The 22,497-nt window shown below is 50.3% G+C and overlaps 1 protein-coding gene across 1 annotated transcript in view; it reads left to right on the top strand.

Moving 5' to 3' along the window:
- The window catches only part of LOC120842892, a 42,977-nt gene extending 26,119 nt beyond the window's left edge, over positions 1–16,858 (top strand). The window contains exon 3 of the mRNA XM_040214099.1: positions 16,751–16,858. Coding sequence (XP_040070033.1) covers positions 16,751–16,858 — 108 coding nt within the window. The remainder of the gene's footprint in view (positions 1–16,750) is intronic.
- The last annotated feature ends 5,639 nt before the right edge of the window (positions 16,859–22,497 follow it).

Genomic DNA, 22,497 nt, shown 5'->3' with positions numbered 1-22,497 from the left:
TTTCTTCTGAAGTCCCTTAATTAGGTCTACGTTTATTTTGGAAGTGCATCCCATGCCACGTCAGGATACTCCAGAGCACGGCGTACGGTAGTGCTGTACGCTGCTAGTGTTGTTTTTGGTTAATACAATGTCTTAGTTTTCTTTTAAGATCCAAAGTTTCACCATCGCTCTCTGCACAATCCATGCTACATGACTGTTCCAATTGAGTTTTGACGTGATTATAACACCGAGATATTTGTATTCATAGACAGTTTCTAAGGGATGGTTGTTGATGGTGTAGCTAAAACCAAGGGGCGTTCTCTTGCGTGTGACGCACATGTATAGACCCCTAGAACTGTTCAGCGACATCTGCCAATTCTTGCAGCATTGCGTTATACTGTTTAGATAGTTATTTAGCTTTACCTGACTACTTCTCGAACCTACCTCTAAAAAACAATGCGCAGTCGTCAGCATAAAACCGGCATTGTACGCTGTCATCAACAGTAAGATCATTTCTGTAGACGAGAACAAGCAAAGGCCCGAGCACAGACCTCTGGGGCACACCAGAAATAACCGGGGTAGTCGGGCAAATTACTCCTCCGACCTCAACAAATTGATGACGATTGCTTAAGTATGGATATAACCACCGCACGAGTCTTACATTGTCTAGGAGAGTCTTAAGTTTTATCAGCAGCTTTTGATGAGGTACTCGATCGAACGCTTGTGCAAAATCCAAGAAAATAACATCCACCTGGCCCCCCTTGTCAAGAACTTTTGCAAACGCATTTACAGTATGAAGAAGCTGCGTAACCGTCAAGAAGCCGCGCCTAAAGCCATGCTGATGATGCGATATGAAGTTATTTGCCTCAAAGTCAGTCACGAGATGCTTGAATAAAAAAATGTTCGAGAACCTTGCTGCAAAAAAAAAAAAAAGCAAAGAAATCGATCTACAGTTCCACACTTGAAGCCTGTCACCGGCTTTATGAATTGGTATTACCTTTTCAGTTTTCTACTGATCCGGTACAATAGCCTGTTCAAGCACATTACTGAATGTAATAAAAATAAATTTAGAGCACCATTCGCCGTATCTTTTCAGAGATGCGTTAGGGACATTGTCTGGACCACTTGATTTTTCTTTGTGTTTAAATCTAGAAGTGCTTCGAAAATGCCTTCCTTCGTCACCTGGACGTCCGGTATTCCTATTGCACTTTTCCTGTATTCAGGTGACCCGCCGCCGTTAATCGTAAATACCGAAGAAAAATAGTTATTAAATGTTTTAGCGATAGCTGACTTGCCAACGACTTCTCTTTCACAGTCCTCAATCTTGGTTATTGAGCACGAGACAGCGTGCCCAATAAATGCCACCAAAATTTAACTGGACCGTTAAGCAGGAAGTTGCTCGTTTTAACGTTGTAGTACTCATACCTGGATTTTTTTATTATTGATTTAAGTTTTATACGCAGCACGGCTACCTTTGTTTTGCCTTTACACGTTTTGTTGTCTTTTTGCTTGGCGCTTTACTAGTAGAATCTTCATCGTTACCCAAGGACAACGCTCTCTAGTATTCTTTTTCCTTGTTGGCACAAAGCGCTCTATACACGTGTTTACAGTTTCTTGGAAGAAATGCCATAATTGGTTTATATCACAGTTAGTGCAGGTAGATAAATCGGAAAACCTGTCGAAGGACAACTCAAGAAAATCTAAGATACTTTCTGCGATCATGCGGTGATCTGATATTCCATCTACAACTGCACAATGGTTATCTGAAACACACAGAATATTAGAAACAAACACCAAATCAAGGAGAGAACTGGTGGTTTCAGTAACCCTCGTGGGACTCGTTACCATCCGAACAACGTTGCTAGAGAACGCTACGTCGATCAAAACTTCGGAGTGGCGACACCCTGACATTGAGGTCATTGTTTCCCAGTCCATATTTGGAAGATTAAAGTCACCTCCCAAAACCGCATTTATGTTGTGTTTTGACTCTTTATGCACAAAATCGTGTAAATCGTTCAATACCTCACTGTCAGCACAAGGTGGCCTGTATACCACACCCACCAAAATACAGGATGATAAAAGCGACACTGTCACCCCCACCGCTTCAATGGGTGTGATATTAGGCAGCACAGAAAATTCCATTCCTCCTTTCAGAACTATAGCGACCCCTCCCTCTTTTGAAGAGCGATCTTTCCGGATATCTTTGTGCGTTGGGGGAACAATTTCGCAATCAGAAATACTATCCCTTAGCCAGGTTTCGGTTATGAACAATATGTCGGGGTCGAAAGTAAAAATAATGCTTTCCAAGTCGGTCGTTTTATTGACAACGCTCCTTGCATTCAGGTTTATTACTCCAAGTTTCGTGCTAGTTTTACAAACTGCCCCTTGCACTGCAACTTCGGGGAGAGGGGGAGAGTACGTATTTTCATGCGCTAACCATCAGGCAGGATCCTGATGCGTGGCAGTATAGAGGGAAACTCTCGTATTTGCAGTATCATCCCAGATGAATACTTGTCCATTTATTTTACTTTAATCGAAAGAGAGAATGACTTTGTCTCTGTTCTTTTTTAATTCCTTAGCGCTGACCCAGAGCTTTTTCCTAATCCACTGGACACGTGGTGAGAAGTCCTCAGAAATACTGAACCTTGAACCTTTTAAACGCCTGCAGCTGCTCAGAACTGCACTCTTGTCCCTCTCATCGAGAAAACATGGCCAAACGACCGCCGCAAGCTAACCGCCAGGCCACGGCACCACCTCGACGAGAACCTCCGATGCCGCAGTATCCTCGACGTCAGGAAGGACAAGTCCGGTACGTCCACCCGGAGCGACACTCGTCGAGGAAGATTGACGTGTGGAGGACGGCCAATCGACGTCCTTTGCGCTACCACTGCGGGAAAGCCGATAATATTTACCGCTATTTTTCCTACCGGCAAAAAGGGGTGCGCGGCTTCCGCCTGAGGGACCCACGTCCACGTTATGGTGAGCACCCACAGGAGACTAAGAAGTGCCTTCGACGACTTCAGCCTTCCACCCCTGTCCGTCGCCTCGCGTCCCGATGACCGTCACCACGACGTCCAGCTTCACCAATGCACCGACCCAGTCATGAGAGCCTGTCACCCTTGTCTTGCCGAGAAAACTAAGCGCGGAAACTCCGGGAGGTGAAGTTGCCGTGGACGGACGTCGTAAAGAGCCTTCACGAACGTCGGAGCGCCCTCACTCTTCCGACGCCACACATTGCAACGACGCTCCGACACGACAAGCGCAAGCGCCCAATGACTTCAAGGTTGATGTCGAAGGCCGCAACGCATCGGCACTCGTGAATACCGGAGCAGACTACTCAGTCTTAAGTAGGAGGCTCTCTCGCCGCCTTCAATAAGTGACAACGCCGTGGGATCGGCCGCAGATACGAACCGCTTAAGGACACCTCATCGCTCCAGTCGGAAGGGGACCTGCTCGCGTCGAAATTCACGGCGAGACATGCCTTGTCAAGTTCGTCGCTCTGCAAGACTGTGTGAGGAACGTTATTTTCGGAATGGCCTTTCTCTGCGCGTATGGCGCCATCATCGACCTCGGGGAAAACCAGTTGACGCTGTTAAAGCCTGTCCTGCCACTGGTGGAGACCAACACGACGTCAACCGCGATCTGAGTTATCGCCGACCATGTGAACCTACCACCGCGGTCTCGTGTTTTCGTCACCGTCATAACCGACGCAGCCATGCACGGTGAAGCTCTTCTGGAAGGCAGCGTCCAACTGCTCCTTGAAAAAGGACTTGGCGTCGCGCGAGGCGCAACGGATCTCCACGAAGCGCGTACAACTGTGCTTGTGACCAACTTTCGAGAGGAGCCGCAGCACCTAACGAAATCTACCACCGTGGGACACGTCGAGGTGCTTTAGGTGCCAGCCGTAGTCACCGCAGTCTCCGAGGAAAGCTCGTCGTCATGGCAGAAAAGCACGTCGCCGCCACCGCTCGACATCGACCCCGAGCTCCCAGCTCCCAAGCGCCGGCAACTGGTTGATCTCCTCGCCGAATACAGTTACTGTTTTGCACGCCGTTGGAAGTTCGCCAAACACCAATGGCAAATCATCGCATCAGTACCGACGACGACGCGCTCCCTGTGTATCGATAGCCATACCAAGTCTCTGTAAAAAAAGAAAAAGGGAGGACATCTAGGAGCAAGGGCAAGAAATTCTGAACGACGACATAATCCAGCCTTTAATTAAACAGCCCGTGGGCCTCTCCAGCCGTACTGGTTAAGAAGGGCGGAACGCTTAGGTTCTGCGTGGACTATCGTCAACGGAACACGGTGACAAAGAAACACTTCTACACACTCCCCCGCACAGACGCTACACCGGTTACGCCACTCTCAATATCTTTCACCGATGGACCTACTGGCAGATCGGAGTCGACGAACGGGACCGAGAGAAGACAGCCTTCGTCACGACAGATGAACTGTACGAGTTCAAGGTAATGCCCTTTAGACTATGAACGGCACCAGCAACTTTTCAACGTGCCGTGGACACTGTACTGGCTGGACTAAAATGACAAAGCTGTCTCGTCTACCTTGACGATATCGCAGTGTTTCCAAGCGACTTCGACAAGCACTTGCGGCGACTTTGAGCTCTTCTCTAAGCCATGCAGACCGCCGGCTCATTCTGAAGTCATCGAAGTGTCGGTTCACGTATGACGACCTCCATGAAGTTCCTTGGACAAGTGGTTAGCAACGATGTCGTTCGGGCAGACCTAGGGACGACGCGCGCTGTGGCTGCATTTGCAGCGCCGGCAGACCGGAAGTCCGTGCGAAGATTCCTTGGACTAAGTGCATACTATCGGCGCGGTTTCGCAAGGATTTCGGCACTGGTCAGAAACTCGACGAAGGGCGCCCAGAAGTTTGAATGGGCTGAGGAGCAACAGCGGGCATTTGATGGGCTGATGTGATGACTCCAGATTCCTCCTGTTTTTGAACACTTCGATCAAGATGCGGAAACCGAGATTCATACAGCGCAAGTAACGCAGGACTTGGCGCGGTACTGCGGAATCGGGGTGGTTCATGAGCAAGAAGGCACCGAGCGAGTGATCTCCTATGCAAGTCGGACACTGTCCAAAGCGGATACAAATTACTCCACAACTGAAAGGAACGCCTTGCGGTCTTCTGGGCAATCACAAAGTTTCGCCCGTACTTTTACGGGAGACCGTTCCGCGTTGTAAGGACTTGGCGAGGTGTAAGCGAGAAAGGAAGTGCCTTGTCGGCTCCGGGATCTCAGCTATGAGGTGATGCCCAACGGAACACGGACTTCAACACGCCGCCGTATACAAGACCTGAAGACGTCCACGTCGTGCGCCTTAAGTAGTACTACGATCGAGAGGGCCGTGAATTCTGTTTTGCACATGCCGGATAGGACTGTGTTTTACAAGCCTCCGTAGTTTGCTATTGTTTTTGTGTTTTGCTGCTTCATTTAGCTGCAAGTTGCATTGATACGATGCTCATTTTAAAGGGGGGAATAATGTTACACGCCTCGGGCCGAGCCAGCGCATGCGTAACCGGGTGGTTACCGTGCTTGGCTTCTGTGTGGAGGCCCCGGGTTAGTTTCTTCGGAATGGCGCGTCTTTTATTTATTCTTTTAATTTCGCGTTCTCGTAAATTCGAGAACCTTGTCGTCTGATCAGGGTACGAATGTTCTACCATAGCCTGCTGTGTACTTACAAAGTCTGGCTGTTCGACGTCGGAGCCCTAGAGCGTCCGGTCGCAGATTTGGAGCACCAGGATCTTGTACCACAAAGCATCGAAAAGCCATTTCTCGGGAAACCTGGAAGTCAGTGCGTAGCTTTTGCAGCGGGGAGGACCCGAAGCACACTTCTGTGTTTTGGGTCCGCTGGGAGACGCCGCAGCGAGGCGCCAGTCACGTGGCTCTCCTTTCATCCGTTATCTGCCGCTCCACATTTTCCATTTAGGCGGCCGCTCCTCGTGGCGATCTGCCTGGCTTTGTCAGTATTTAGGAGGCTATGGTTGTACGCGCCGAACGTTCTACACCGAATATTCCAGAAACCCACGCGGGTACATAAGGGACTCCGGATGGCGAGCCGGAATCAGTCTAACGCCAGCGTTCGACCCTGCTGTTTTTGCCAACATCGACGCCTGCGACGCTAACATTTTCTATTTTGTTTTGGGCACAAGTTCGCCCCATTAAATGTTTAGTTTCTCCAGTTAATGCACCGCCTAATACTTTGTGATTCGTGAAAATAGTTTGGTGAATCGAATTCAATAATGGACACTATAAAAGACCTGGTTTCAAACCTGCGGAAACATTCCTCGTTTTAGAAACCTGAAGTAATCGGAAGAGTAATGATGACTTTTTCAGGCAACGGTCGGTTAATTTTCTTCTGAAGTAATCGAGAAATCTAACGCAATAATGTTTAACCAAGTGTAACTGTAATTGTAATCGATTACTTCTTTTCTAGTAGGGTGTACCGCATACAAGACTGATTTTACACAGCTGACTAAAGTGGCAATTCTTTTGAAGACTAAAGCGCGTTTCCTAAACCGTAGATTCACAGCGGATGAATAATTCAGGTGGTGAAAAAATTAAAAAAAATGTATCTCACCAAAAATCAAAGGAAATGTTTAAGGAACAAAAAAAGAAAAAAAAAAACAAGTACATTCTAAAAGGAAGGTAAAACATGGCGGTGCAACGAAAATAGTAATTTAGGTTAATGTAACTTAGAACTATCACCGTGACATTTGTAACTTAAGGAAGCAAGCTACTCTCCTCACAATAACAATCGCGAAAAAAAAAAACCGAGAAAAAATAAACCCTTAGCTCCAAGCAGAACAAGAGGCCCCGTGATATGGCGCGAATGTTCATCCGCACCACGCGCAGGGGTTGATAAAGCACGAGGCAGGCGCTCATGTCAGACATGGTTAGCGTTTGGATATTCCTATAAATGCAGGCGCTGGTAATCGCCGGTCGAAATCGAGTTCCCACAGTGTGCTCGTGAGCCGCCTTTGACAATGATCACCATGGGGTAAATTACTGTAACAATGTGAACACTGCGATACATATGACTATGTTATCGAGTTTCCAAAGGAAATACGGAAAGAAAAAAGCCAGTTTCATTTTCGAAAGATACGTGATGGCAACGAAACTTCGCGAATAGTGGCGTTACGTGCCAGTATAGCTGGGTCACATTAGTGCCAGGAAGCCTTTGTAAAGCGAAGAATAAATTATTCCAGTATTCTTGCGTGGCTAGTTTGAACTGATGGCACAGGTTGGGGGAAGGGGGGAGGAAAGGGGACGCGGATTTTTACGCAAGTTAGCAAACTAGTAGCATGCCTGGTAACGTTGCTTTCATCTCAATCGAATTGCAAATGTTATTAGCATAATATTACGAGTAAATTGTTATTGAATTAGAACTTATCGAGCGAAAGACCCATTTATTTAGCAAAGAGTTTGTAGCGTAGTGATTCCTCCTGCAAAAAATCACTTTTTATTCGGCGTGAAATATACTGTTTAAGTTCCAATCGTGTTTCATATCCAAAACAAAATGTATTACACTTTAACTACCTTTTTTCTTTGTGACGTATTCCCATTTTATTCATAGGATTAAATCTCGCTTTGAAACCGCCTTATTTTGCAGTCTTATTGAAAACTGGACTTCATAACTCTAAATTCCTTGAGTGTGTAAATTTCAGACAAAATACTGCACGAATGAACCCATGCAAATGCACATAGGCCCGTCTGATCTAAATCCTGCAGTTGTGTTTGATCAGGCGCGTCAAGCATTTTGGAGATTCAAAATTGAACAAATTTTGTTATTTTTCGGCAAACAGACGTTGTTTCGGAGATGGGGGCGGCTCCCAGGTTTATTTATTGAAGCTAATTGTTTACAAAAAATTAAAATCGTTGCAGACGAAAGTTCATAATTTGCGGGCATCTAACTCTGATTCCCACAGACCCTGTCCCCGGATGAATATGACAGTGCAATACTTCGCTCTCGGCAAAAGGGTTTATTCACTCACTCATTGCTTTGGGCGGTTTCGGGATCGGGGGACGGTCATCAGCGAGGCCTGGGGAGAGTCCGCTGCCACAGCAGCTTCTCCGAGTCCCAGCGGTGGTCGTCCCCACCGCGTCATGGGGACGTCGTCGTCCAGGGTCGCTGTCCGGTCCGTTTGTCGAGTCCGCCACTCGACGTAGTGCCCGCACTCCCCGGCCAGCGTCCACCGCCATCCGAGCTCGCCTCCGTGACTGGTTGATCCCCAAATTGGCAGCAAGAGAAACGGCAGCCAGAGAGACCTTCCCTCGTCTCCGTTCCCCTTTTAATATTCGGCAGATAAGGGAAAGGCTACTGTGTTGCTAGATCGAAAGGATTATGAGGAGAAAATGTACAGCATCTTGAACGATCCCTCGCACTTTATGAAGCTGAACCGTGACCCGACAGCAAAGTCAGAGCGCCAGCTCGTTGAACATTTACGGGCACTGCGTAACAAAGGACGTTTGGATCAAACGTTGTACCGCCGACTGTTTTCTTCGGACGGAGCCACTCCAACCATCTACGGGCTACCTAAGGTGCATAAATAGGGCTGCCCTCTCCATCCTATCGTGTCTTTTGTAGGTTCACCAACTTACAACCTGTCGAAGTTCTTGGTTGAAGTGCTTAAGCCGTTAACTGAGGACAACTCTAGGTCGGTTAGAAACTCTCGCGATTTTGTAACCGAAGTCCGTACGCAGCAGCTTGATGATGACGATGTGATGGTGTCTTTTGATGTTATCTCATTGTTTACAAATGTCCCCATTGGCCTGGCTATCGATTATGTAGAGGCGCGTTTGAAAGAAGATTGTAATTTGGAGAGTCGCACGTCCTTACTTGTGGAGGATATAATAATTTTGTTGCGGTTTTGCCTGAATCAAACGTACTTCAGTTTCGCCAACACGATTTACCATCAAATCGAAGGGTGCCCTATGGGAAGTCCTATTTCTGTTACCGTAGCAAACTTAATGATGGAGCACGTCGAAACACGGGTGCTAAACTCAGTACCCTTTCCGGTGAAAATGTACTGTAGGTACGTAGATGACACTTTTGTAATTTTGAAAAGAATTAACCTAGATGCTTTCCACGTGGCGCTGAACAGCGTACACCACGCCATTCAGTTCACGTACGAAACAGAGGCAGATAATGTGTTGCCTTTTTTGGATGTGTTGGTACGCCGGGCCAGTAATGGCAGTGTGGAAACGACGGTGTACCGTAAGCAGTGTGACACCGAAAATTTTTTGTCCTTTGACTCGCATCACCCGACCGAACACAAACGGTCCGTTGTAAGAACCTTTTTATCACGTTGTGATGCAGTGTGCTCTAACAAGCAGCTACGGTTGCAAGAGGTAGAAAATGTGGTTGGTGCGTTAGAGCGGCGCCATTATCCGAGGACGTTTATTAACGATACGCAGAGGCGAATGCAGAGGGGAAGGGGGAGTGAGTCACGAGTGCGGGCAACGTCTATTGTATCTATTCCCTATGTCCAGGGCGTGTCAGATGCTGTTCGGAGAGCTTTGCGCCCGCTGGGCGTACAAACCGTTTTTAAACCACATTATACCTTAGCGGATGTGTTCCCGAAACCGAAGGACCGCACCTCTGCAGACGGTCAGAGTGGGGTCGTATACAAAGTGCAGTGCGGGGATTGTGACGCAACCTACATCGGCGAAACGGGCAGAAAGAGGGCAACGAGATTGAAAGAACACAAAAGGGACGTCGCCAAGGCCACCCATGCCACGCGGTCCAAGACGGAACGTGTCGAACACTGCTGGACGACAGGACACAGTTTCGACCTGGACAATGCGACGACGCTGGCCCGAGAACAAAGGTGGGGGCAAAGAAAATTCGTCGAGTCCTGGTTCATTCGCCGTGACTCATCGGTGTGCAACAGCAACCGTGGCCCCCTGCCGGACGTTTACGGGGACGTGTGTAAGTAGACTGGTCGACCTCACCTCATTTGTGTCAGTGTATACTGAAGATGCCACCTGCATAGGTGGCGAAACGTCTGTACCTTTTGTTATTAATTTGTTATGTTAAGTCGGAGTAAACCTTTTCAATCATGAATTCACCCGGCTTTTGGAACATTTTTGCCCTTTTAATATCCTCACCCCCCACCGATCACGTGCCCCCCACTGCCCGTCCACGTGTACACGCACGCCCCCGCCACGGTCCCCGCACGGCCCCCAGTGGGAATTACGGTGACGCTCCTCCGTCCACGGGTCCGGGTGAGCAGGAATGTTCGGCCCTGGCAGGGCGCCGGAGGAACGGGCGAAGAAGCGGTGGAAATGCGGGGAAGACGGGACTCTAGGGTGGGGCGGCCGGACGGATCCCCACACCTCCCCTCTTTCAAGGCTCGCACTCCGGGGGGGCCTTGAGGTTACGTGGTCTCCAGGACCTCCGGCAGGGAGCTCGCTCAGCTGAATGTCGCCGATGACGACGAGCATCCTCGATGATGATGATGATGCTGGCATCAAACCAAGCAGGTCAGCGGTGAACGTCCATTCACTGGGAAGCTGGTGACCGACGGAGCACGGTCCACGAACTGGTCCGGAGCACCACAGCTCACAACACGGACGGGCAGTCAGGCGCACACAACACTGACGAGCTGGACAAGAACGACTTTCGTCATTCTTGTCCAGCTTGCTTCCACCTTTGCATTTAATTGCATTATAAAAATAAGCACACAACACGCCGGCTCCTGAAGTTCGCTTCCGTCCCTAATATCCCAGACAGCGAATCGCGCGAAAACGAATACCGGCACTCTATATTCAGACAGCGCGACGAAACCAAAATTTTTCGATCGTTGGACATACCACGAAATAAAAACAAAACTCTTCATTTCAATACTTCAATACTAACGGGCAGGCAATCATCCAGAACGTCGCGCTGCATGTTCAAGAGGTACAAAAGAGGAAAATTATTCCTGAACTAAAAAGCATGAGCACTCACTGTATACTCACATCGTGCATACGCCCACTATACAACGTTTGCTCCTGTAAAACTCAACCGCATTCTTTTAAAACGGAAAACGATCCACCAGAGTGTCAGAACCGAACACCTCTGACAACAATATTGATATCCAACACTCTCGCGAAAAACGCAGAAAACCTCAAGAACTAACAATAACCTTCCGTAAAACAGAAACGGCCACAAATCCAGCCCCGTTCGCGAGGTGCGACTCGAAAAAGCACGCTGTCAACAGTAGCAATTACACAAGACAGGCACTTATGCACTTGGCGTTCGCGACGCCCGAGCTACAAGCACGCTACAGCCAAGCTACACAGCACGCCTACATGAGAAGGGATAATCACCTTACTGAGAGGCTGTTGTTCCATGGTACCGGCCACTTACACCAGTACAAAGGGAACAGTACCTGGATCGTGCGAACAGCAGATCTCATTGGACAGCCTATTTACACGGCTATGTCCGCAACGTCTGGGCATGCATCAGATGTTACCGCTTCACTGCTCGGAGGCGACCACCCAACAGGAGCGACGAGCGCGTAACGGCGGTCCGCACCGAACCCCGCACGGGCTCGACGACCGCGGCAAGCGCATTCGCACGTTAGAGTTGTCCCCCGGCCAAACCCCGACATCGCATAACTAAAAAGTCTTCCAGCTGATGTCAAGGCCGGCCGGGATCGAGCAATAAAAGTACGCCGTCAACGCGTCTTGCGACTCTTCGACGTTCTCGATCCGAGCAACGTGCCTTCATACTGACGCAGTAAGTTACGCACAAAGCTCACCTCCAACCAAGTCAACACGCCGCAAAACTGAAAAGTCTTCCTGCGACTGTAAAGACAGGCAGGGTTCGAACAATGTAAATATCCCACACGCGCACCTCTCAACTTCCGCGCAACGAGCGCGATACCGAACTGCCAAATAATCTAACCGGCCGGTCTTGGAAAAGGACGAGCTAATAAACTATATTTGCTCTGCATAAACAGTTTCCGCAGCGTCGAAGTGTCTACCGCATTTACCGCCGCATTCCAACACCCACTACCCATTCATGCAAAGGCTGCAGTTTGTGCAGCGACGGGCCGACCCAACGCACAACAGTTATAGGCCGCCGACGGCCATGCCGCTGCCATAATTTCTAGGCTTTCCGGGCACGTACCCGCCGACGTGAACCGTACGTTTTTCAGGGTCAACCACGCATCTGTACAGGATAAAACTATGAACAACTCGTCACATCATCGCAAGACCGCCACTCCCCTCATGCAGGCGTTCACTGCACGAGCACAGCTTTTTCCCCACCTAGCTGTCTTTTCTCCCCTAAATCTATCATTTATCTCTAATCCAGGCTTCTGCACGATTTATCACCCCCTCCCTCGTGTCCCAACGCGGACCCGAACGCGACTGAGAACCGGTACTGTATCCGGCGGCAGCGCACAGCGCGCGCTAGCCGCCGCTCCTCCGGAGATGGAGAAAGCGAAATGAAAGAGTGACTTCCGCCGCGAGGCTCAACCATCGATATGGCGGTGTGAGGATCCGGAACCAACTGTGCGCACAATTAAACGGAATCAACCTCACGAACCAGATACGCACGGGTCATGCCCATCGCGTCAGACTGGACTCCACGGAACATTACACACACACAGCCACTGATAAAGTGAAAACGGAGACTCGGTGGTTTTCTGGATTCCAATGTCTGCGCACCAGACATCGCGTATCCGGCACGATTTAGGGGGCTTAGCCCCTAAATGTAGCCTCTGGCCACAAGGTACTCGTTCAAAGCGATCTTGGCCGGAAGCACAAGAGCGCATATCGTACCTTAAAACGCTGTCAACTAACGAAGCTAAAAACCGCGCTGACAGCTCAAGCAAGGCCAACTGGGAGCCAGCATGCGGTCTAACCCAGACGCTAGTCTCCTCCCGGAAAAAATGCCGAAGCGGGAATAATTTTCAAACACAGTCCATCAACCGCCATCCGCAATGGGTGCGTTCTCCACCCAGAGCGATGCCTCTCTAACGCGTCCGATCGGTAACAAGCGTTCCAAAACTTTACATCGATACGCGAGCAAAGGCGGTTAGGCGCATCACATCTCCCAAACCGTGAGCCGGCATCTTTCCCAGCAGACGTGGACGGCCAGAGGCGTAGGTCGGGTGAAGCCCGACGCTACATGCCTCGAGGGGTGCGGTAATTTTGACGCACACAGCGCTCTTGCGTAGCAGGATCAACCTGCCAGCATCGAACGGTGCGCTGAACAACAAATACTCGAAGCGCTTCTCGTAACGGGGGATAAATAAATTCCTGACTGGCTGGGACAAAGGGTTAATCCCTAAAGACAACGGTCAAGGTCCGCGCCTCCTCGCCAGGCAGGCGATCATGCCAGAACCTTCGTGCGGCGTGCCCGCAACGAAACTTCGTGCGGCGCTCCCGCGACAAAAGTGACCCCCCAAAAGAGCGCGATACAGTGCCCCAATTCAACCGGAAGCAGGTTAGGAATCGGAATGCCTGCCTGATAAAAAATCACGCCCCACGTTGCGGCGCCAGTTTATGCGGGCATCTTCTAGCTCCGATTCCCTCAGACCCTGTTTCCGGATGAATATGACACTTCAATACTTCGCTCTCGGCAAAAGGGTTTATTCACTCACTCATTGCCTGGGGGGGTTTCGGGATCGGGGGACGGTCATCAGCGAGGCCGGGGGAGAGTCCGCTGCCCCAGCAGCTTCTCCGAGTCCCAGCGGTGGTCGTCCACACCGCGCCATGGGGACGTCGTCGTCCAGGGTCGCTGTCCGGTCCGTTTGTCGAGTCCGCCGCTCGACGTAGTGCCCGCACTCCCCGCGCCAGCGTCCACCGCCGTCCCAGCTCGCCTCCGTGACTCGTTGATCCCCAAGTCGGCAGCAGGAGAGAGAGCCTCCTTTGTCTCCGTTCCCCTTTTTTTATCCTCGCCCCACCACCGATCACGTGCCCACCACGACCCGTCCACGTGTACACCCAGGCCCCGGCCACGGGCCCCGCAGGATCCACGAGCGGGGATTACGCGCCGTACGGTGACGCTCCCCCGTCCAGGGATCCGGGTGAACAGGAATGTTCGGCCCTGGCAGGGCGCTGGAGGAACGGGCGAAGAAGCGGTGGAAATGCGGGGAAGACGGGACTCCAGGGTGGGGCGGCCAGAGGGATTCCCACAACTTTTATCAGATTATTTTATGGTACAGCAATGATAGCCAGTTTTGTTCAAAGAGTGTTTCTGCATTCTCATAAAAAAACACATAGATAACGCGTATGTTTTATTGCGCATGCGCCTTAGTATCAGATGGATGGTTCCTACGATGATTCCAAGGAATATCATTTTGTGATATCGAGACCATTTTTACGATGACTTGAGCGCGTCTACGACAGATATGTTTACCGCGTCCTCAAATGTGGTTTCTCGATTTTCACCTGATTACGTCAAAGAATGTCACGTTGCTTGTTGGCTGCCAGGATCCTGGCGGTGAAACCCCATCAGGGGTGGGTGCGGAAGATGCTTGCTCTGCTGCGAATTTCGCTCCAGCTTGTCAGTCAAAGGAAGATCCGGTAGCGAGGAACTGGGTAACCACGACGACAGCGACACTCGCTTTGACCCTACTTTTTTTTTACAGATTTGAACGACATTTGTCAAAGTAACGTGCCAGCTACTACGACGTCACTTCTTACCAGTTGGAGAACACGTTCGATGCAGAGGCGTGATAGGACGTTAAACACGGCCGCCGTATTGGCGGAAACATGGGGCAGATCGGATTGTCTTGATATTGCTTAGTGCGGATTACACGCGGCGAACTTGGGCTTCTGCAATTTATTGCACAGGCAGAAGGATTTTCAGCAGTTTATTCTTGCACACGATTTGTTTTTTCCTTCAGAGATATGCACAACATAAAACTAAACTTGTTTTGATATATTTTTTTGCTATCTCCGAATGTTGTCAAAAAGGAGCACTGGCCGCATTAGGTTCTACTAAAAGTAAATTCGGAATCTCACATAGGCATTTATTGAAATTGTGTCACTTTCAAAAAAAAAATATTTATTGTGTTACACAGAAATCAACAGCCATGAAATTTGCCCCATAAGCTCTAACTTCATAAACGATAGGCTGCCTTTCCCGGAATGATATGCAGGTTATACCTGACACGAGATAACAAACTGCGCCGGTTGTTTTTTTTGTGTGCGTATAAAATCGCGAAGTGCTCATGCTTTAAAGGGAAACTCAGCTCAAGCATTGAGTCAAAATAAACAAATTACACCATCTGCCCGAGGGGAACCATGGGGTGATGCGGAGCATCGCGGATCGTTATTAACGGTGTTAGTAACGTTGTTAACTTGCGTGTTATAACGTTGTTAACTTGCGTTGGTTACCACACATCGCGTGAACGTTGTTGGAAACTCCGCGATGCTCCGCATCACCCCACGGTTCCCCTCGGGAAGATGGTGTACTTTTTTAACGTGCATCACGCAGTAGTGATCACACGAACCCGTGCCGGTACGAAACTCATCCAGATCGAAACGGGCGGGGGCGGCGGGGATCGAACCCAGGAGATTCCCAGCGCAAGCTTTCGCTCCACGCTCCGAGCTGAGACGCGTTAGCCCACTCGGCCACTCCTTCCCCTTGAACGCGCGCAGAAAAAATTGGGTTGCTCTTAATGTTTATACAGCCTTGATGGAGATGCGCCTCAACGGGTAATCGGTCTCTTAGATGTAGATGAGAAATTTAGCCAGTGCGGTACAACCGCTAACCTGGGGTTTTTAACGTGCATCACGCAGAAGTGATCACACGAACGCGTGCCGGTACGAAACTCATCCAGATCGAAACGGCCGGGAGCGGCGGGGATCAAACCCAACACCTTTGGGCGAGGGGTAGTATTGGGGGGGGGGGGGGGGCGTAAATGAATGCGGGATAAACGTTCCCCGCACTGCCGATTGAGAATGGGACGTGGCAGTTTCGCTTTATTAGTTCATTTTTAGTGAGCACATGACTTCAATGCTTTTGTCCGGGAGCAAAAGAAAAACAAAATAAGTATAGCGATGCAGCCACAACAGTCACTCTGTCCGCACTGCGCGAACATTAAACATTGTTTTTCATTCAGCGTGGTCGAACCCTCCCTTCTGTAGTTAACTTTATGAATGCTCATGAAAATTCATTACAGGTTCTGTATATCAAAAACTTAAAGCAGGGAATCAGAGCACCTTGCCCTCCTTAAAGAATTCCTACTTGTGCTACTGATCACTCTGAATGTTCTGCGTTACGAACTTGACGTCACAAGGTCACACACGTCGCCATGTCAGCCTTGTAACAGTGTTGCCGTCCCCCTCGGGACGGCAGTTCTAATTTGGCCATAAGGCACTACGAAAATAAGATGAGTGGGTAGATGTCGACAGAATCGTTTATGAACCAAGATTTATCCGACTTCCGTCTCGATAAATGTAGAAAGGTTTGGCGATCGTAACGCTTTTCTGTCTCGCTCGCGTCCCACTTTTTTTAGCTTACATTGTCAGCAAGTTACCCTCGTCAAAAACCCTTTGACATCTCGACATTGGTTTGAATCTTGCTTTAACTACAATAAAAACTGGAAGGTCTGAGAGGTAACTAAATTTCTCATGCTCATCTCATAGAATTGTACGTGGCTGGCCGCGCTCGAGAGGGACGTCCAGCTCTTTTTACCTTGTCAGTGACTACAGACAACTACATTCATTTCGTATTTAGGCTAGTGAGCTTGCGCACTATTTTTAGAGGTGTCTGACAGATATTTGACCAAATGTCTATTACAGTTCAAGAAGTTTGAGGTTTGCAAAATTCAATGTATGGTAACCATTGAAAACATTGTTAAAAATCAGTACGTAATGCTGAAGGATGACCTACCTTGTGGACGATATTGACGCGCGCAGGGGTCACGGTCTTCTAGAACTTTCTCGTTTATTCTTGCTCCGGACATAACTTCTATCGTTTATCCCCCCAGACAGCACACGACGTCGGGCCAACATTGGTATTCAATTGGCAAACAATGGTCCAATATTGGGCCAGTGTGGACATCGTAGAACCAATATTGGTGGTACACTGGAATATACTGGCCAACGTCGGCCTGACTTGACCAACGGCTCACCAACGTTGGTAATAGATTGGCTTAGGCCGGCCAACATTGGCCTACCTCAGCCAATGGCTTACCAACGTCGGCAATCGATTGGTTTAGACTGGCCAACATTGGCCGACCTCAGCCAACGGCTTAGCAACGTTGGCTATTGGTTGGCTTAGGTTGGCCAACATTGGCCTGTCTTAGCCAATTGGTTACGAACATTGGTAATCAATTGGCTTAGGCTGGCCAACATTGGTCTATGTTAGCCAATGAGTTGCCATCATTGGTAATCGATTGGCTAAGACAGGCCAATGTTGGCCAGCTTAAGCCAATCAATTACCGACATTGGTAATCGATTGACTTAGGCAGGGCAACATTGGCCTGTCTTAGCCAGTGGCTTACCAATGTTATATATAATTGGCTTAGTTCTTTTAGTGTGCTGATCGCGCACGCTGAGAACAATCTCTAGCTATGCCTCCGGGGGGAACGATTCTTCTGTTTTCACACGCAGAGCAAGTTAGCAACTGAATTAGAACGCTGTATGCATTGCGAGCTGTAGCAAGTTTGAACGTCCACGCAGAAAAAAAACCGTGTTCGGTGACAGGTTAAAAATAAACGCTGGTGAGGAGGTCGACTCCTTCTGATCTTTCGATCTACAAATATGGAAAGAGATGGGAGGAGCTTCTACCACCTGTCACCGACTATAACTAGCACGCGTCTTCCCAAAACTGATAGTTATGCTTAGTAAATTCCACACAAAATACAAAATGCACGCTTCCTTCGATTTGTGTATCTCTTATGCCCATTTAGCGACGCAGCCGGGAAACCTTTCCATAGAGGGGGGGGGGGGGGGGGGAAGGTAGGGTTCAACCCCGAAATTTCCACCCGCCTCCCCAACCTAGGACACGGGTGTATTGTCAGCTGTATGTGATCTTAAAAATCTCAAGGCAACCCGCTTTGCTGAGCCGCAAAACGCGGCCTATAATTCAGACTGAACCGGAGAAAATTAAAAAAATCAATAAAAAGCACTAATAATTTTAGCAAAAAAAATAAAACCTTAAACAAATATCCAGCGACTGATTAAGCAATTACATGTCTTCACGAATAAAAAATTGCGTTGAATTAACATCTCGAACACCCTATGTTTGAGGTAGGAGGTGACATAAAGCTGATGCGCATTTCAATCTGCAAAGAAAGGTTATCACGCAACATATAGACCTTTCCAGAAAAGGGCTGCTGGCCGGTTTCATTTTCAGTGTTCGTGCATATCGCGCGTGATTTGCTCGCTTTCCGAAGCGACGCACACGCGCGCGCTGAGCTGTGGAGATCGCACGCTGAGCTGTGGATTTGTAAACATTCAAAAGGTCTATAACAGAAGAAGCTGAACATTATGCCTGCTTGCCCAAAAATGACTTCAAAGTGCGTACAAAATACGGCAACTGCAGTACTGACTACGGTAGTGACAACGCCCTCAGAAATATAAGCTGTAATAGAGCCAACGGGTTACCAAAGTTGGCAATCGATTGGTTTAAGCTGGCCACCAATTGCCTGTCTTAGCCAGTGGTCTACCAACGTTCAGACACTTGCGTTTGAGTGCGTTTGACTGCGTTGCGTCGAGTACCGAAAGCGAGTCACCGGCACATCTGTGCTTCGTATGAAGCGTGGAATCCAATTCAAGGAATCATCTTGGCACGCGATATAAGCAGGAGGGATATCCTGGTTTCTCGCTGCCGCAACGCAGTAAAACGCACTCAAACGCAACTGTCTGAACCAGGCTTTAGCCTGGTGTGATGAGCGATCCCGCGACCAGCTGAAGAGGACGAGAAAGAAGAAGACGAGGTGGGGGCATCCGAGGAGCGCGAGAGGGGAGGGGATTCGGGCGGTTGACAAAGGACGGTGCAGACGCGACCAGGCCGGACCTCCGTCGGCGTGACCAGACGTCAAGAGGCCCGACCCACAACCCACTTCTCACGCAGTCCGGGCGCCAACTTTCCGGAGGTAGACAAGACTGCATGCGTGGCGCAGTTGAACACCCGCTGCCACTCCGTGCCACAGACGTTCTGAGACTGACTCAAGCCTTCGGCCAACGCCCAACTGCCTCGTCGCTACGTCCTTCGGCCCAGACCTTGGCGGACACCTGGTCATAGGCTGCCACCGGCGTACGGGGCCTGATTCAAGCCTTCGGCCATCGGTCAACTGCCTCGTCACTACGTCCGGACCTCGGCCCTGACGTCGTAGACCCCTGATCATCGGCTACCACGGGTGCTACGCCGCAAGGACTGAAAAGTCGTGAGCGAGGGACTTTTTAGGGGACACCCAAACCTTAACATTTGTTGAAGTGCTGCTTGGGAGTGTGCTTTACTAACACCAATGTGGGTTTGAAAGCGTTGATTTGTGACCTTTGGATTTTTTCGTAAATGCCATCAGTGCGAAGCTAACAATTGAAGAATCGGCAGCTTAAAAATGGTGCTGAAGTGGCTGCCAGGGTCTTGCGACAGGGGAGGCTGCAGGAAGAGGCGTTTGGAAGCCGTAATGGCTCCCCAGCCCAAGGACTCGCCCCAGGACCTTCCCCAGGACCAGGCATAGGCTCCCCGCTGAGCTTCCTCGCTAGCCCGTTTCAATAAAAGTTCCGAAAAAAGTATTAATTGATCTTGAAATAGTCATTTGCTCGCCAGATAAACTACCGAAGACAAAGCATAGGAGGACCTTGCCATTTGTGCCCAGAATGTTTTTCTTGCAGTGGGCTGCTAATAAGAAACAGGCCAGGGGTTCTTAAAACCCAATGTTGGAATAACCAGGATTTAAACACATTGCCATCATTGCATGGCCAGCATTAAAGACATGGCATTAACACTGGGACATGCCAATGAATCAGCTTGACTGCAGATACGGCCTCTTCAATGAATAGGCCGTATCTGCAGTCAAGCTGATTCATTGGCATGTCCCAGTGTTAATGCCATGTCTTTAATGCTGGCCATGCAATGATGGCAATGTGTTTAAATCCTGGTTATTCCAACATTGGGTTTTAAGAACCCCTGGCCTGTTTCTTATCCATCATTAGCCATCATTGGCACCTTTTTTAGGCCATCGTTAAACCAATATTTCAGCCATCGTTGGCATCCACACTATGTCGACATAGTGTGGATGCCAACGATGGCTGAAATATTGGTTTAACGATGGCCTAAAAAAGGTGCCAATGATGGCTGGATCATTGGTTGAACGATGGCCCAACGTTGGTGCCAATGACGGCTGGAAGGTTGGTTGAACGATGGCCCAACGTTGGTGCCAATGATGGCTGGAACATTGGTTGAACGATGGCCCAACGTTGGTGCCAATGGCTGGGCCAACATTGGAAGAAGTTGCGCTCGGCCAGAATGCCAATGTTGGACCAACCTCTGGAGCCAGTGTTTGCCATTGTTGGCCCAATGGAGGTCCAACATTGGTGTGCTGCCTGGGCGGCCGCTTATGTTGTTCTAGAAAGTGCGTGTTCATTCTCGCCCCGAGCGCGCTACGCTCGAACCTTCTCCGCCGAATCTTCGAGATAGTGACCTACTCTAGATAAGACGCCGCTGGCGACCTTGTCGAGTCAGTCTCGCCCCAGCGCTCGATCTTGCGGTTTCGCCGACTTCGACGCCCGCGACGCTTTGTTATTATCTCTTGTACTCTTTTATTTTTGGCACAAGTTCGCCACATTAAACGTTTATTTCTTCCTGTTTATTTCCTGTTCTTTTTGGTCACCACCCGTGATATTTTTGGTGGAGGTGCGGGGTACCGCATGCCCGTGCAGCGTTCCCCACCCAGGGTCCGCACTGCAAGCCCGATTCCAAGCCCGGTGAGAAGACCACTCAACGCGGAACCTGAAACTCGGACCAGTCGCCGCACCCAAGGTCTACACCCGGAATACGGACTTCTGCCACCCCGGACCAGGCAGCCAACGAGGCCGACGATGGACAACCAGTCGTCGCAGAACCCGTCCGCCGCCGCCGTCGTATACCTTCCCGTCGCACTTCGGACTCCGACGCCATTCCACGGGGAGGTCCACGAGGACGTTGAAGATTGGCTGCAACATTACGAACGAGTTGCTCGCCATAACACATGGACTCCGGAGCAGTGCCTTCAGAACGTCTACTTCGCTCTGGAAGGCACGGCACGCACCTGGTTCGAGAACCACGAAGCGTCGATTTCGTCGTGGGAAGAATTGCAGGCCGAGCTGCGACGCACCTTTGCCAACCAGCACCGACGACAGCGTGCCGAAGAACTCCTGCGAGCGAGGACCCAAGGGCCGACCGAAAGCGTCACGAGCTTCGTCGAAGACGTTCTCCACATGATGAATCGGGCCGACCCAAAAGCTCCCGAAGAGAAAAAGCTCCGGGTCTTGATGCGCGGCGTTAAGGAAAACATTTTCGGAGGCCTTGTTCGGAGCCCGCCTACCACCGTCGAAGGTTTCATCACAGAGGCCACCAACATCGAACGTGCCCTCCAAGCACGCGCCGTCCACTATCACCGAGTTCCCGGCGTCGCTGACTTCTCATCTTCCGGCTTCAACCCCACGGACATCCGCGAGATAATCCGGGACGTCGTGCGGGAGGAAATGAGGAAGCTGCTACCTGCTGCCACAAGCCCGGCTACGCCCTCAGTCGCCGAGATTGTCCGGGAAGAACTGCAGCAGGCGCTACAGCCAGAAGTTTTCGCCAGCGCCGCTCCTGAACCACCGAAGCTGAGCTACGCCGCAGCTACCCGACGACCACCCCCTGCTCACCCGTATGCGGCGCCACCTCGACGTGAACCTCCAGCGCCGCAGTATTCCCGACGCCATAAAGATCGGGCGTACGTCCGCCCAGAACAGGCTGCGCCACGAAAGACCGACGTGTGGAGGATGGCCGATCAACGCCCGTTGTGTTACCACTGCGGTGAAGCCGGCCACATTTACCGTCGATGCCCCTACCGACAACTGGGGCTGCGCGGGTTCCACCCGAACGACCCGCGCCCAAGGTACGACGAACGTCCTCGTGACATCGAGGAGTATCTCCGACGTTCGCCATCTTCAACGCCGCTCCGTCGTGAGTCCCGCTCACCGTCGCCCAGACGTTCAGCGTCTCCAGCGCCACGACCCCGCCGAGAGAGCCTGTCGCCCTCGCGTCGCCGGGAAAACTAAGTGCGGCAACGCCTGGAGGTGGCGTTGCCGAAGACGACCGTAGTAAAGAGCCTCCAAGAACGACGGAGCGCTCCCACTCTCTCGACGCTACGGATCATAACAACGTCCCTGCATGGGTGTCCAACAACCTAAACGTTATAATCGACGGCCACGACGTATCGGCACTTGTGGACACCGGAGCAGACTACTCAGTTTTGAGTGGGAGGCTCTCTCGTCGCCTGCGAAAAGTTACAACGCCGTGGGAAGGCCCTCAAATACGAACCGCCGGTGGGCACCTCATCACACCAGTC

Source organism: Ixodes scapularis, unplaced genomic scaffold, assembly GCF_016920785.2.
Source record: "Ixodes scapularis isolate PalLabHiFi unplaced genomic scaffold, ASM1692078v2 PGA_scaffold8__174_contigs__length_109621045, whole genome shotgun sequence".
NCBI lineage: Eukaryota > Metazoa > Arthropoda > Arachnida > Ixodida > Ixodidae > Ixodes > Ixodes scapularis.
The sequence above is the reverse complement of the archived record's forward strand: the minus strand, read 5'-3'. Positions and strand labels throughout refer to the sequence as shown.